Raw genomic sequence first — 15,345 nt, 5'->3', positions numbered from 1 at the left:
ATACTGAAATTATTTGATTTTGAATAGTTTTATTGAAAACAGTCTACAAATTCTGGATAGAAAACATACAGCTCTAAAAGTGCAAAGAAATCCATCAATTCTTTTCTACATATACGGTTCTGCGAACCAGCATTAAATCATTAACATCAAAATGGTACAATATATGTGTTTGCTTTATACTCGCATGTCCATATGGACATTTAAAGAGTTATTGGTTGACAACATTGTTCATTCTCTTCGCAGCTCTAATGTAAAAATTCACACTCCTCGATCTGTGCAAAAATGCATTTTAAAGTTTGCCAAAGTAAATATGAAGCTTCAGGAGTTAGTCAAATGAATCTCTTGTTGCTATCTCTCCACTGTGGCTCAGCCAGAAAACACAGTAGCAATAGAGCAAAAAGAGAGAATTTAAAAGAATACTTACTTGGTTTGACAAAGTTTAAAATGCATGTTTACATTGAATGAGGACTGTTTTTTATCCCCAATCAGTTACTTTGAATCATGGGAGGAAGGGATCTCTTCATGGCCAGTATGAACAATTACAGTAACCACTAACTTGTTACGATTTACATGTAGGCATGTGAGCATTGTTTTGAGACACACTTGAAAAACACGTGAAACTATGTTTAAAAGGTAATTTACAGGTAGAAAAATAAACATCTCACAATTCAGTTTTGAGTTCAGTCTTGCAGGTTGCTCATGTCCAGGCTGATCGAGGTCTGCTGTGAACCTGAAAGGAACAGTTCCAAGCATATTTTAACAATGAAAAGCATTTTTACCTGAAATATGAACATTCATGATCATCAGTTTCCTGCAGCTTGAATTTTATATTTTACCTTCTCCTGGTATCCTTTCCTGGCCATCCTCTTCATCTCCCGCCTCAGCTCCTCCTCCTGGATTTGAAGAGCCTCCCTGTCCTCTTCCTCCTCCTGCTCTATCCTGCACTGCTCCTCCCACTGCTCCTGGCGCTGCTGCTCCACCTGTACAGTGCATACACAGAAACAACTTTCGGTCTGTTTTATTATTTTTAAAAAGAAGCATATAATCTGATGCTGTGTTGTGAGTTGTAATGCATGACAATTCACTCAAATGTATTAAGCTGCTATCGTAGCATCATTTTTAGAGACTATGGGCCCTATCTTGCACCCGGCGCAGCGCAAAGCCTGACACAGTTGTCAATTTCCCGTCCAGCGCCCACATCGTTTAAATAGCAAATGCACCTGCGCCCATGGACGTGCTGGTCTTACAGGGAGGTGTGTTCAGGTGCATTCTTGGCGTATTTCCATCTTAAGGCAGCGGAACGTGATCACGCCATTGACCAACACAAACCTGGTCTAAAGTCAATAACACAGTATTTCATTGTTATTTTAACAGAGCCAGGCGCTTCATACCGTGCGTGTCAAACTCAATTTCACTAAGGGCCACACTGGAAAATGAGAATGACATCAAGGGTCAGACGTGTATAGTTTATTGACATGCTTTTATTTAATCAAACGCAAATATCTTTGACTGTATTATTGCATGTCCTATATAGCCTTCTCGCTTACAGTTTTGTCGACATAAAGCCCTTAAAAAGCCCTTAGCCTTATAGAGTTTAGCAAATCAAGCAAAACAATGATTACATTTTTACAAGTAGGCCACCACACAGCCGACTAACAACAACCTGTTTCACAGGCCTGAACATGAAAACTCCCTGGTTCTGTGGGAAAGTCGGCAAATCAGCCAAATTCTGCTTTGAGTGTCACGTAATATCAGTTTAAAAAACAGTTTTTGGTTTGGTGCACAACTAGGCGGGCCAAAATCTATTGTGAACCTAAACAGAGATGCAGGCCGGATCAAAATTTGCTAGGGGCCGGATTTGGCCCACGGGCCTTGAGTTAGACACGTGGCTTAGATCGTTAAAATAGGGCTCTATGTGTCTTTAAGTTTTCAATTATTAACTGTGTTGTGTGGAAGAAAAGTGCTATGAAAAAACACGACACCTGAGCATTTATCTCTTGCATCCGTGCGGTCCTACGGCACTCTTCTTGCTCCTTCTCCTGGCGTCTGGTCTCCCTCTCCCTCTCCAGCTCCTGGATCAGCTGTTCTCGTCTCTTCAGGGACTCCCCTTGAGCCTCTCTGTTCTTCTGCATCTTAAGCTCCAGCTGCTGCTGTCTCCCTGACAGTACCTTTCCAAGAAGAAAGAAGAGCTGTTGTTTAGTTGTCATATCTTTTGAATTACATTCAAATAAAGTTTCATTTTGATTTTAAAGCAATTCACCTCTTGCATGAGCCGTTCTCTGGCTTTCCTCTCCTTCTCCCACTGTGCTTCTCGTTTCTCCCAGACATGTTGAGCTTCTTCTCTGAAATGGATGAGATACATTGGTTTGTATTTGAGTCCCTTCCTGCACAGTCAGAGCTTCCTGAATCTTGGTGCTCACCTGTGTAGGATGTCAAACTCAGCCTCCCTCTCCCGCTCCAAATGAAGCTGCTCTTCAATCACACGTTTCATCCAGGCAGCATCAGCGATGGCCCTTTCCCTTTGTGCAGTCTCTATCCTCCTGTCCTCCTGCTGTCCATCCAGCAAGGCTGCCAGGATCTTACGGTCAGCCTCCTGGTGGGCACAGAGGAATTCGAGGAAGGTGTGAAAGCCAGGCAAGTTAGATTACATGTAGAAAAATGTACTGTATCAAAAGAGGGTCAAGTAGACCAACCATCTCCTCCTGCACTTGCTGGGCTCTCCTCTTCAGCTGAGCGCGATATTGACGGATTAAGAAATGCCTGGTGGAACACAAATCCAATGAACCCAATGCCTCACCAGAATAAATTATCATATTACTTGTGATAAGTTATCTGCAGAAAGAGCATCCCTTACCCCATCTCAGACTTCTTTCGCCTTTCCTCCACCTTTCTCCTTTCCTCCTCTATTTTCTCCAGCTCCCATTGTTTGACCAGCAGAGCCTCTTGCTCCTTCTTCAGGCGAGTTGCCTGAGACAGAAAAATGTTGTTATTGATGCTTATAAAAACACATCTTCAATGTTATTATTTTTTTCCAGCAGAAATACTTTGTCCAAGTTCTAAATACCTCCTCTTCCCTCAGCTTCAGTTCTTCCATCTGTTTGCGAAGTTCCTCGGCCCTCTTCCGCTCCTCTACGTTCCTTTTCTCCTCCGCTTGCTTCATCCTCTCCAGAGCCTCTTTTCGGGTTATCTCGTACTCATTTTCAAAGCGTTCCTTCTCTTTTTGCTTTGTCACTTCTTGCTACATGTTTGGAGAGATGGGTCACTTACAGTAGGTGTCTAAGCTTTCTTAATTATGCACCACGTTGACGGGATTAACGCGAGTAGATTTCAGACTCGATACTGTGCTCACAGATGATATGAGCCCCGTTTAATAAAAAATGTAAAAGGATAATGACAACCGTTAATGACTTGTGGGTCCTGTGTGTCATCACTGACTTGAGGAAGGTGATGCTTAAGAGTACTACAGAGCAATTTCTACATAATGGTTTGAGTAAAATTGAGTAAGAATCTATGAGAAGCCGCCTTGGCCAAAATTGAATACTTAACTTGCACGTACATATACATACATACTAATGCACATACTACATACTCACACTCATACTGTATAGCCTCATACCATTCTTATTTTATGCATGCATGTGTATGTACTGTATGTATGTGCATGAGAGTATGCATGAATGTGCATGTGCTTAGTACTGGTATATATGCATGTGCAAGTCAAGTATTTTGGCCTAGGCGGTGTCTCATAATAACCATGTAAAGACAAAAAGTGTATATTACAAGGACCTACTGTTCAAAAACATGTATTATCCTTAGACAGTTATTAAAACACTTGGTTAAACAGACACTGAACTGTCTTGTCTGATGGCTGTGATGAATGTCTTACCTGTTTCTTCTCAGATATCTGCTCCTGCCATTGGCCGACAACATGATCTTTATGTAATGCCGACTCGACCTGTTGACAGATTAAAAGAGCGAGTAAGGACAAGACAGAGATACCGATGAACCTGACCCTTAGCGGAAGGGATACCAGAACATTTTATTCTCTTAAGTCAACACTGGATTCGGGTTAACAGAAAGTCATGGAATATCTGCATCACAAGCCCTATTAGTTTCCAGATCAAGTGGACGTCTTGACAAAAAGTGTCCGTTTTCTCCTCTTGCGGAGCTCTTCAGACGCACAGGATGGTTACAAGATTCCTGAGGCAATTTATCACTTCATCAACAGTGAGACTTATGAAGTAAGAGGTTTGGCAACTTATCGCTTTTCCATTAATAGTTTAAACTTAGCCACCTCTCGCAACTCTGTGTTGTTTTTCTTCCAGTGCTCCTTCAGCAGCTCTTGTGCAAGCTAGAAATAAAGAACACAAATAACAGGTATTATACACTTCTGGCAGAGCACCGTGAGCAGTATTGAAAAAAAAAAAAATACAACTAATTAAATGCAACTACCTTTTTTCTTCTTTCCTCTCTTGCCGTACGAAGCTCTTCAGTCTTTTGCACCAGCTGACTTGCCAATGTGCTCCTGTCAGGAACTACTTCCCTGAGCTCCGCCTCCAGCCGGTCTTGCTCCTCTTGAAGCATGGCCCTTAGCCGATTCCTGCGCTGCTCAAGGCTGGCCTTCTTTTCCTCCTTCAGTCTCTGTTTATGGTATGCTGACATACTGATGGAACGGAGGAAAAGAAACATTAGTTGTTTTTCTCTGGCTTCATTTTCTGTCATTTGTTTGCTGAAACCAACAGGGTTTCAGAGACATACTAGAAGAGAAAACTCTACAGGTATATTTATGACATTTTTTATTCACACATATTGACACACACAAACTCTCACACAAACAAATATTTAGTTCCTGAGCCCAAAACACAGACTGTGTATATATAACGAATAACTAAACACTGAAAAAGAGGCCTTCCACACTATTGCTCATGGTACATTTAATTAAAAATATTGGTATAGGTGCAGTTTAGTGTCCAAAATTCCCCGTAACGTAATCCCATTTGTACAGGTCCTATCCCCTGACCAATCGACTATCCTAACCTTAACCACTCGAGGTCAAATGCCTAACCCCAACCAATCGAGCTGCTTCATAGGGCGGGTCTTGGCGTCGCCATAGTGGAATTTGGGACACTAAACTGTAAACCTAAAATATCATTACTACTACTATGATATTTCATAGTGGGAAGATTATTAATGTTTTTATTTATAAATGTACTTGTACATTTCTGTCATCACTTGTGAATGTTCTCTCTACAGTACGTTATTATCAGCCCTTACTATTTACACATGTAAGAGGACACCCTCTTTTAAATAATGACAACTGTGTTTAAAAATGACTTTTATTTATTTTTCACATGTATGATAATATCTAAATATAAATATTTGCATGAACAGCTTCCTTTTTGTGGTCACACTTAACAGCGGATTAGTCAGAACTGAGAGAAAAATCTAAACCAACCTATTTTTGTTGTGCCAAAACAAAGAGCCGATGTGAGCCTGAAGTGTTGCCCAAATATGTACAAATTCACTGGGAGCAATAGTTTATAGATTATTGTCTCTTTTTAAACATTCATCATACAGACACCTTATATACAAAGGATACTTACAGAGCCATCTAAGTGAGGGCAGTGAAAGAGAAACGGTGTAGAAATACTGTAGTAGCCTCCTGGCAATCATATTAATAATAAACATGAACATGGAATAGAAAACGTCGTCAAATTGGAGCAATTCTCTTGAAATGCATTGCTTTATTTAACTTCCCACTGTTGCAGATATTTTTGCAATGAAATGATAAAAGTAAGCTTTGTGTGGTCACTGAGTCAGTCCAGCTCTGGTGCATGGAGTTACCTCTGCTGGAAGGACTGACGGGAGCTCCACACCGCCTGTCTCTGGCTGCGGACACTCTGCTCTCTCAGGTATTGAGCATGCAGCTCCCACTGCTGCCGCCACCGGGCCTCCTGCTCCCGCTGCCGGGCCAGCTGTCCGGCCAGCACCCGGGACCGACTGGGCACATGGGCCGAGAGGGTCGGCAGAGCCATAGACCTGAATCGTAATTAACATTCATTATAAGAAGTTCAACCCAATCCTAATTAACGTTGCTTTACTTATTAGTTAGCTATAACACTACACTATTTGTGTGCGTTAAATTGACGCTAAAGGCCACTAATTCACACAGAAAATAACTAACGCTATCGTGTTACCTTTATGTCTTTGTATTGGGTCGTGTAACGTTAACGTTTGTTATTTAAGGGCTTTTCAGCTCGATAAATAACACTTACTTACCCTTTCGATGGTAAACTGAATTGCTTTCTGTTGATATTTGTTAAAAACAGTCGACGTTTTGCATTTCTACACAGAAAAATCGCCGCTATTCAATGTTGTTACATAGCTACCGATACACTTCCTAGTTACCCCCACGCTACGGGATGAAGTAAAGTCCAAAATTGCCTACTGGGTGAAAACGCGAAACGCATTTCCGTTTTTTTAATTTTTTTAATTTTTTTTATTTCAGTAATCCCTGTAGTGCTTTTAAGTAGTGTGTTTCATTAAAAACATCCAAAGTCGAAGTCTATCTTTCATAAATTGTACTTTATTTTCTATTATGACTGTAACCGAGGTTTTCTTGTATTGTCTAGACTCAGGTTTGGCTGTAAAATTCAGATGTATTCATGGATGTATTAAGAGATTCAACCCTAACACAGTCAATCGTCAGAAAATACACTATAATAACACTTAATCCACTTCCGTTTTTCCCGTCACAATAAAAGCTCTATGTTACTGTAACTTCCACCTTCAACTGAGAGGTTACAATACCTTACATGATCAATACATTTGATGGATTGCTTATAAAGCTTTTATTTTTTAAGAAACTTCAAGAAAAATGTACTTGTTTAACTAGGAAAATATAGCAGAAGTATTGATAATGTAGGCTATGGCCATTGATAAGTGATAGGCCGACACTTATTTTTATCTCAGCTCTTTTAATGCAGATAATAAAACGTTTTTTTAATACCATCAATATTATTACCCAGTTATTATAATGTTATGTTGTTGTTAGAATGTGTTATGAATATGCTTAGGCAACCACTAATCTGTAGAACTTTGACACTTTGAGATATTCCACAAAACTCCATTAGTTGGCAGTAAAGCAGCATATGTGATTAAACGCAGAGGCAGACTAGTCAGCTGATTAGAACACATCAGGTGCCCTTCTTGTTTGTTCTGGACTTCTGTCTAAGCGCCGTTTATCGGCCCTTTTAGACTAGCCTACCAGAGGTAGCGATGATGACCAGCATTTTCAGTAACAAGTCGATCACATGAGCCGTCGGCTGGATATTACGCCACTTACCTGGGTTCAATGTAGGTGTGTGTGTGTGTGTGTGTGTGTGTGTGTGTGTGTGTGTGTGTGTGTGTGTGTGTGTGCGTGTGTGTGTGTGTGTGTGTGTGTGTGTGTGTGTGTGTGTGCGTGTGTGTGTGTGTGTGAGTGAGAGTGTGAGTTTCGGGGTGGGGGTATGGTACACAGCTTCCTCTGGTGTCACTGTAAATCCGCAGTGGAGGGTTGACAGCTTGTTGCTATCTTTTTAGAGATTTTAAGAGTGTGACTGGACTAGAGATGGCTCTGCTAATGGAGCACCAGTTCAGACAGCTGCCAGCTGACAGACAGGTGGAAACGAGACCGTTTCTGGAGGCTGTGTCATACCTTCCACCGTTTTTTGGTAAGTGAAGTTTCAACAGTGTGACACAGTTAGAGACCATGTAGGCACCACTGCCATTCGTGGATATAAATGTGAAAAAAAAAGAATTCTCAGATGTCAGTGGATGCAGAGAGAAGTGTAAATGTAGGCCTATTTCTATTCATCTTATTATAATGGTTGAGTTGTCAGAGATGTAAGGCCAGATTGATGGCTCTGACTAAGTCATTAATTTGTTTTATACATGTAGATGCATAGTACTGTATGATTTAAGCCCACTGACTGTTAAATTGGCTGAACATGCACACAAATGTAGTATTTTATCTGACAAGTCTCCTGCATGGACCTTTACCACCGTCATACTGTACATCTTTCATGTGGAATTTGTTTAACTTTGATTAATAAACACAAAACTTGTTGTGAGGAAATCTGTCACAACACTTCCATCAAGCCAAATGAAACATTCTCCCTCTTTCAAAATTCTAATCTTTTTTGGATCGTATTTCTCTCCATCAAGCTGTCCACAGTCCTTTAGCATGCATAATTTAATCCACTGGCCTGGATTTTAAGTTGTGAAAATTGATGTACGGTGTTGAGTTCCCCTTGTCCATTCACCAGCGGCATGGTGCACCAGGGCATCTTTGTGCGGCTTCATTCTGTATTAATATGCCAAAGGTCCTCTATTGAATTTGCCATGTGAAACCCTTGAGAGGAACCAAGTCTGATGTCGATATTAAGCTCTTTCCTCCTTGTCGCCATTGTTTTTACTGACCTACAAATTTCTTGGCCAACTTTCCTACAAGTCATTAAAGTCCTGCACACTCTCATAGTAGGCTACATTCACACAGGTGTTTTAAATTAGTTTGCCTAATTAGACCTCTTCTTCAGGACTGCATGGACAGGATTTCCTGACTCCCCCTAGTTTTATACCTGTTAGTTTTAAAAGCAGGATAGTTCATATTGTTATGATTCTTTTAAGTATGGCGTTTATTGACCTCAGTTAACTCCCTTCATGGCTCTGTCCAACTTCAACCTGATGCTACGTTTACACGTGGCCAGCTATTTTCATAAACAGACATTTCAACCTCTCCATTTTCAAAAATAACATCGTGCACAGCTGTAACTTTTCAGAAAAATTTTCGTTTACATGTACCCGTGTATATATGCCGTCAAGAGCATGCCAACCCTGTAGGTGGCAGTGTAACGAGAAGCTCAAGCCCACGTTAGCCAATCAGATTCCCGAAAATAGCAACAACAGCAACGTATCACTTCCTCTTTCTTCTCTTCCTCACTTCCTCGGCTGCCTAAACCTCCGTTTGTCTCAGTTTACATTTGCAAACAAAGTTTTCCAAATCTCCACTCTCCAGGTTTTAGAAAGACTCGTTTTCAGAGGCGAATTCTCCGATTGCGTGTAAACGAAGGGCACAAACGAAGGGAAATGTCTCCGTTTTTCAAAATAACCATGTATGTGTAAACGGGGCCTGAGAAGACGTCTAATTAGCCAGATTAATTAACACCTGTGTGGGTGTGCAGAGCCTTTAACGGGCCAAGAACTGAACAAATGTTTGTTGATACAAAAGTAGTCAATGACTTAGAAGTTTTATATATTTTAGTGTTTCTGTTTTATAGATTTAATTGTTACTTTTCAGAGTAACAATCCAGATGCATTGTGTCTTTGCAACAAACATCTTGTGAGGAGAGTGGAAAGTATCGAGAAAGCCATACAAGATGAGGATGTCTCCGAAACAAGATATGGTGCCATCATTGTTGTGGCGATGCATCACATCAGCACAATAGAACAGACTTTGTCATGAGTAGTTTCCACTAACAGCTCAGGAGCTGAAAGCTGTCTGTTGTGCCAGTGGGTCAACCAGGAGCCGTGTGTGGTCGGGGCTCTAGATGTGTCATTGTTCGCCATCCCGTCACCAAATAGCCTACTCCTCTAGTAGCCTAATTAAAGGACACCTAATGATAATACTGTGATGATGTAACTGTGAAAACAGCAGATACTGAGGGACCAATCCAGCCTTGTAGAGTTATTGTAGGCCACAACAGTGTTTTAACCACTTGGGTAGGTTCCCAGTATTTCACAAAGGGCAGAAATATGGTCCACGCAACTAAGCAAACGCAGACATTGAGCTGCACAAGATCAATTTCATGCGTTTTTGCATTCTAGAATGTCTCACCTGAAAATTGTTATGCCAGTCAAGCTTCAATCTGATCGTTGCTGCTAGGAGCACTATACCATGAAATAAGAGAACGCCGACCCTTTCTTTTTGGGTTCACATCCACTCAAAATAACCACAGCCTCTAGCTGAACATGTCCGTGTATGTCGGCATATTTATGACACTTCTTCACCTCTTCATTCAGACAGAATGTCTTCTTTTTTCCTTCCTTCTGTCCAAAAAGCAGTAGTACCACCTCAGATGCCATGTTTGTTTACTACTATAGTCATGGGAATGCTTTGATTAGCTCTATATTGAGGACTTAGCCCCCCATTGAGGACTGGCATTTGTTACCTCCACCAGTGCGTAAGAGCTACAGTGGGGCAAAAAAGTATTTAGTCAGCCACCAATTGTGCAAGTTCTCCCACTTAAAAAGATGAGAGAGGCCTGTAATGTTCATCATAGGTACACTTCAACTATGAGAGACAAAATGAGAAAAAAAAAAATCCAGAAAATCACATTGTAGGATTTTTAATGAATTTATTTGCAAATTATGGTGGAAAATAAGTATTTGGTCAATAACAAAAGTTCATCTCAATACTTTGTTATATACCCTTTGTTGGCAATGACAGAGGTCAAACGTTTTCTGTAAGCCTTCACAAGGTTTTCACACACTGTTGCTGGTATTTTGGCCCATTTCTCCATGCAGATCTCCTCTAGAGCAATGATGTTTTGGGGCTGTCTTTGGATGCAACTCAGCATTCTTTCCCCTCCAAACACGACGAGTTGAGTTTTTACCAAAAAGTTCTATTTTGGTTTCATCTGACCATATGACGTTCTCCCAATCCTCTTCTGGATCATCCAAATGCTCTCTAGCAAACTCCAGACAGGCCTGGACATGTACTGGCTTAAGCAGGGGGACACGTCTGGCACTGCAGGATTTGAGTCCCTGGCGGCTTAGTGTGTTACTGATGGTAGCCTTTGTTACTTTGGTCCCAGCTCTCTGCAGGTCATTCACTAGGTCCCCCTGTGTGGTTCTGGGATTTTTGCTCACCGTTCTTGTGATCATTTTGACCCCACGGGGTGAGTTCTTGCGTGGAACCCCAGATCAAGGGAGATTATTAGTGGTCTTATATGTCTTCCATTTTCTTATAATTGCTCCCACAGTTGATTTCTTCACACCAAGCTGCTTACCTATTGCAGATTCAGTCTTCCCAAGCCTGGTGCAGGTCTACAATTTTGTTTCTGGTGTCCTTTGACAGCTCTTTGGCCTTGGCCATAGTGGAGTTTGTAGTGTGACTGTTTGAGGTTGTGGACAGGTGTCTTTTATACTAATAACAAGTTCAAACAGGTGCCATTAATAGAGGTAACGAGTGGAGGACAGAGGAGCCTCTTAAAGAAGAAGTTACAGGTCTGTGAGAGCCAGAAATCTTGTTCGTTTGTAGGTGACCAAATACTTATTTTCCCGAGGAATTTGCAAATAAATTCATTAAAAATCCTACAATGTGATTTTCTGGATTTTTTTTTCTCATTTTGTCTCTCATAGTTGAAGTGTACCTATGATGAAAATTACAGGCCTCTCTCATCTTTTTAAGTGGGAGAACTTGCACAATTGGTGGCTGACTAAATACTTTTTTGCCCCACTGTATGTTGACTGCATGATGCACGTTTTTTCCAGCTGGGCCAGGCATTGTAATTTGCGTTTGTATACTTGCGTGGACCATGTTTCTTTCCAAACACCTCCTGAAAATCTTGTTTTTGCTAACCTTCAGTGGTTCAGCTTCTCACCTTGCTGCAGTGATATACAGACGTACTCCAGGGCCCTGTGACTGTTGGGTATGGTGGTTATGGGTGCAGCAACGCACACTTTTGACTACCTAACTTCACCCATAAGTGATGAAACCGGCTTGAAACGTTCAACCAGAAAGGGGTTCTGAAACACAGCTTTTCAGCTTGATTGTTACTCTTTGCCTTGTGTAGGTCTGCTCGGTCCACCACTTAACTAACGCTATATCATACATTGCAAATTCATAAAAGCAATAAAAAAGATAATATCCAACAAAAAGCCATGTATACAGACCTGCAATCAGTCAAGTCTTTACAGTTACCTTTTTAGCTTCTGTGTTGATAGAGGTTGGTGATCACCATGAGAAGCTGTAAATGATGCTGATATTCTCGTTATAGGCTCAATATTGTTCGTTTATATGTGCTATATGTTGGTTTTCACTCCTTAAATTCTAAGCCACTGTCTGTGTAAATATTTCTCCTCAGACTGCCTTGGTTCTACCATTTATGCACCAATAAAGGCAGATATAGCTGGTAACATCACAGTAAGTATGATTATTCTTTAATTTAACCTGAGTTAAATCTGTGACTCTACTCTTACATCTCTCAGTAACGTTACAATACAATTTGTAATTTATAACAATTTTATTTTACTTAATAGAAAATCAAGGCGGTTTTTGATACTAACCCAGGGCGGTTCAAGACACTCCAGCAGATTGTGGAGGCAGAGAAGGAAATGCATGGAGCAGAATGGCCCAAAGCTGGTGCAACATTGGCACTTATGTGGCTAAAAAGGTTTGAGAAATTTTACATTTTAGGTTTTATAGATTTTTGGGTAATATTTTAAGCCCATAATCACTGTGCCTGTCTTCTTTGTAAACCAGGGGTCTACGATTTATTCAAGTGTTCCTACAGAGCCTAGTGGATGGTGAAAAGGATGATAGCAACCCAAACCTCATTCGAGTCAATGTCACCAAGGCCTATGAAATAGCCCTGAAAAGATATCATGGCTGGTTTGTGCAACAGCTCTTCAAGGTGAGTTTAGAGTTGATAGACAGGTCTTTTATGAGAGCTACATATATAATACAGCAGATGTAAAACTTTCTGTGTTATATGTGAAGAAATGTACCGCTGAGCATACAAAGTGCAGTTGTGTATAAATTTGGCATTTTAATTTGCTCTTCTAGGCAGCTCTTTTCGCTGCTCCATATAAGACGGATTTCTTGAAGGCCCTCTCCAAGGGTCGGGACGTCAAGGAAGAGGAATGCTTGGAAAAAATCAGAAAATTTCTCATCAACTTCACTCCCACTGTTGATGCTATTTATGATATGTACAATAAGCTGAATGCTGATCTTGATTATACAGTGTGACTGCAGGAAATTCCTCTTTCCTCCAGTGATCCACTTACAAAGTACAAAGTCATTTACATTCTGCAGTCTACATTTTGACATGGTTCCCTTCAGGTCATCTGACAGCTCACTGTGGGAGTGTTTTTATAATACTCTGTCGTTACACATCAAATATTTGTGTCATCTGTGTGCCTGTTCTGGCTTTCTCATTACGCCTTTTCCTCACTGTTGTTTGACTCTGAGGCAAGTTTCCCAAAGCAGCTGCAGATTTAAACTCGTTGTTCTCTATTTAAAGAGTCATGTTTCTTTACAGGAAAAACTATGATATTGATGTTAGTACATATTTTTATGTACGTGATCATAAGATAATTATACCAAGAATCAAAATGCTACTCAACAAATGTTTTGGAACCAGGACTGTTCCAAAACTTAAAAAGCTTAAAAAGCTTTAAGTAAGTGAGTAAGGTGTCAGATGTTGACAAATTTAATGAGCTACATCACTATCAACACTGATTATAATACCAAAATGTAATCTTTGCTGTAATCATTTGTACCTTTTATAGTGATTTTAAATTTCTTAAATTTGAAATGTTATTGTTATATATCCCGAGATAAGATAAGGGCTGCATTTACTTTTAATTGTACAAAAAATAAAAAAAATGACTAAACAAGAATTTAAAATGTGATAAGGCTATGGCTTTTAGTAAAATAATCAAGTAAAATGATCAAATTCCAAAGCACATAATTTACATGATTTACAGACACTTTGGAAAATAAATCTTACACAATGAATACTGTGTAGTTGTCCAGTTTTTAATGAACAATTTTCCTTCTAAGTTATTAAAATTAAACTTTATTTAATTAATTAAACTAAGTAATTTATTCAAGGTTATAAAAAAACATACAAAACACATGAATAGAATATTTTACTGCCGTCATATTTCAAAAGCTCCCAGAATACAAGAAGCCATACATACATACAATTGATAACTCCTCCGTTTCATCATCCCCCCAGGTTAAGAGTCTGGGTGTCATCCTTGACAGCACACTATCCTTTCAACCCCACATCAGTAACATTAACCGGTCGGCCTACTTCCACCTACGAAACATCAATCGCCTCCGCCCCTCCCTTACCCCCCACACTGCCGCCATCCTTGTCCACAGTCTCGTCACTTCCCGTCTGGATTACTGTAACTCTCTCCTCTTCGGCCTCCCTTACAAATCCCTCCATAAACTTCAGCTGGTCCAGAATTCAGCAGCCCGCATCATAACTCAAACCCCCTCCATCCACCACATCACTCCTGTCCTCCAACAGCTCCACTGGCTCCCGGTCCAGTTCCGTATCCAATTTAAAGTCCTCCTGTTTACATTCAAGGCCATCCACAACCTCCCCCCCCCCATATTTGTCTGATCTCCTCCAGCGTCCCACTCCCTCCCACTCCCCCAGATCCTCTTCCTCCATACACCTGTCTGTCCCCTCCGCCCGTCTCACCACCATGGGGATTCATTACAACCCCAACTTAGAAACATTGATTCATTCCCCCATTTCAAATTGCAACTCAAAACACATCTGTTTAAAACTTGATGTCACTTGCTCTGCCTCTTTCTGTTGTTTTTATTGTTGTTGTATTCTTTATTTGTTTGCTGCTTTTAATGTCTTACGTATCCCTGTACGGTGTCCTTGAGTGCTGAGAAAGGCGCCTTTAAATAACATGTATTATTATTATTATTATTATTATTATACACGGTTGTTAACGACTTCTAATATTGCACACCTGTTTAAACTGGAGCTACGGAGCATTTCAGTAACCATGTCAGCTTCATGCATTCAGTCTTTTATCTTTTTTATACATGTCACTTTGTACAAACAAGGCGGGCTAATTAAAAACTAAGTTTAAATACCTCTTTTATACTTCCATGCTATGCAGGACTTGAATATGAGTATGAGTATCTTAACTAATGTTCCAAAGCAATGCTTCATCAGCACTACATGCTTCTCTGTCCACTCTGCTCTCAGATGTTTACATTGAAACTGAATGTGTATTTTCTTTAAACCTCTTTGTTGAGGGGATATCAAGTGTTGCATTATGACTTTTTGCCTTTTACACGGTTGTTAGATAAAATTTCAGATGCTTGGCGAAGCTAGATTAAATGTCAATAGTGATACTTTGTCAGCATCCCACCTTTAAATAAAGGTTATTTTGGTGGCCTTTGGCTAGTCAGTACTGTTTTGAGTGTGCTGAAATGCTCGTCTGACGTGTCTCTTGTCGTTGAAATAATGTTGCAGTGCGTGTATAGTGTAAAATAACAAATCTTGTATTCTCAATTTATCTAAACCATAATTTGCAATAAAATAT

At 40.3% G+C, this 15,345-nt stretch overlaps 2 protein-coding genes across 4 annotated transcripts; one reads left to right on the top strand and one right to left on the bottom strand.

The window, feature by feature from the left end:
• Positions 1-9: 9 nt before the first annotated feature.
• tchp (trichoplein, keratin filament binding) lies at positions 10-6,409 on the bottom strand. The gene is made up of 13 exons (XM_078250676.1): positions 6,280-6,409; positions 5,845-6,039; positions 4,453-4,663; positions 4,295-4,351; positions 3,887-3,955; positions 3,065-3,238; positions 2,855-2,967; positions 2,694-2,760; positions 2,421-2,593; positions 2,261-2,342; positions 1,983-2,168; positions 837-980; positions 10-730 (listed from the first exon to the last, which is right to left on the bottom strand). The coding sequence occupies exons 2-13, from the start codon at positions 6,033-6,035 to the stop codon at positions 698-700; spliced, it is 1,500 nt and encodes a 499-aa protein (XP_078106802.1). The 5' UTR covers positions 6,036-6,039; positions 6,280-6,409; the 3' UTR covers positions 10-697.
• Positions 6,410-7,165: 756 nt separating this feature from the next.
• Positions 7,166-15,345, top strand: gltpa (glycolipid transfer protein a). Of its 3 annotated transcripts, none has more exons than XM_078250666.1 (6): positions 7,166-7,356; positions 7,582-7,712; positions 12,126-12,184; positions 12,301-12,434; positions 12,524-12,674; positions 12,827-15,345. In XM_078250666.1, the coding sequence occupies exons 2-6, from the start codon at positions 7,610-7,612 to the stop codon at positions 13,007-13,009; spliced, it is 630 nt and encodes a 209-aa protein (XP_078106792.1). In that variant the 5' UTR covers positions 7,166-7,356; positions 7,582-7,609; the 3' UTR covers positions 13,010-15,345. The 3 variants fall into 3 exon arrangements, with proteins under 3 accessions (XP_078106792.1, XP_078106791.1, XP_078106793.1); XM_078250665.1 differs by having other exon boundaries at positions 7,166-7,360; XM_078250667.1 differs by lacking the exon at positions 7,582-7,712.

This window comes from Sander vitreus, chromosome 5, assembly GCF_031162955.1.
Source record: "Sander vitreus isolate 19-12246 chromosome 5, sanVit1, whole genome shotgun sequence".
Lineage (NCBI taxonomy): Eukaryota > Metazoa > Chordata > Actinopteri > Perciformes > Percidae > Sander > Sander vitreus.
Note: the sequence above shows the minus strand (reverse complement) of the source record. Positions and strands in the feature narration are given on the sequence as shown.

Bases quoted from the DNA above. Each gene is read 5' to 3' on its own strand.
- tchp (XM_078250676.1), bottom strand. From the start codon at position 6,035: ATGGCTCTGCCGACCCTCTCGGCCCATGTGCCCAGTCGGTCCCGGGTG. The intron at 4,664-5,844 runs GTAACTCCATGC...CCGTTCCATCAG, and splicing joins CGTCAGTCCTTCCAGCAGAG to TATGTCAGCATACCATAAAC. The intron at 2,761-2,854 runs GTAAGGGATGCT...GTGTTCCACCAG, and splicing joins CGAAAGAAGTCTGAGATGGG to GCATTTCTTAATCCGTCAAT.
- gltpa (XM_078250665.1), top strand. From the start codon at position 7,314: ATGAGCCGTCGGCTGGATATTACGCCACTTACCTGGGTTCAATGTAG. The intron at 7,361-7,581 runs GTGTGTGTGTGT...CTATCTTTTTAG, and splicing joins CTTACCTGGGTTCAATGTAG to AGATTTTAAGAGTGTGACTG. The intron at 12,675-12,826 runs GTGAGTTTAGAG...TTGCTCTTCTAG, and splicing joins TTGTGCAACAGCTCTTCAAG to GCAGCTCTTTTCGCTGCTCC.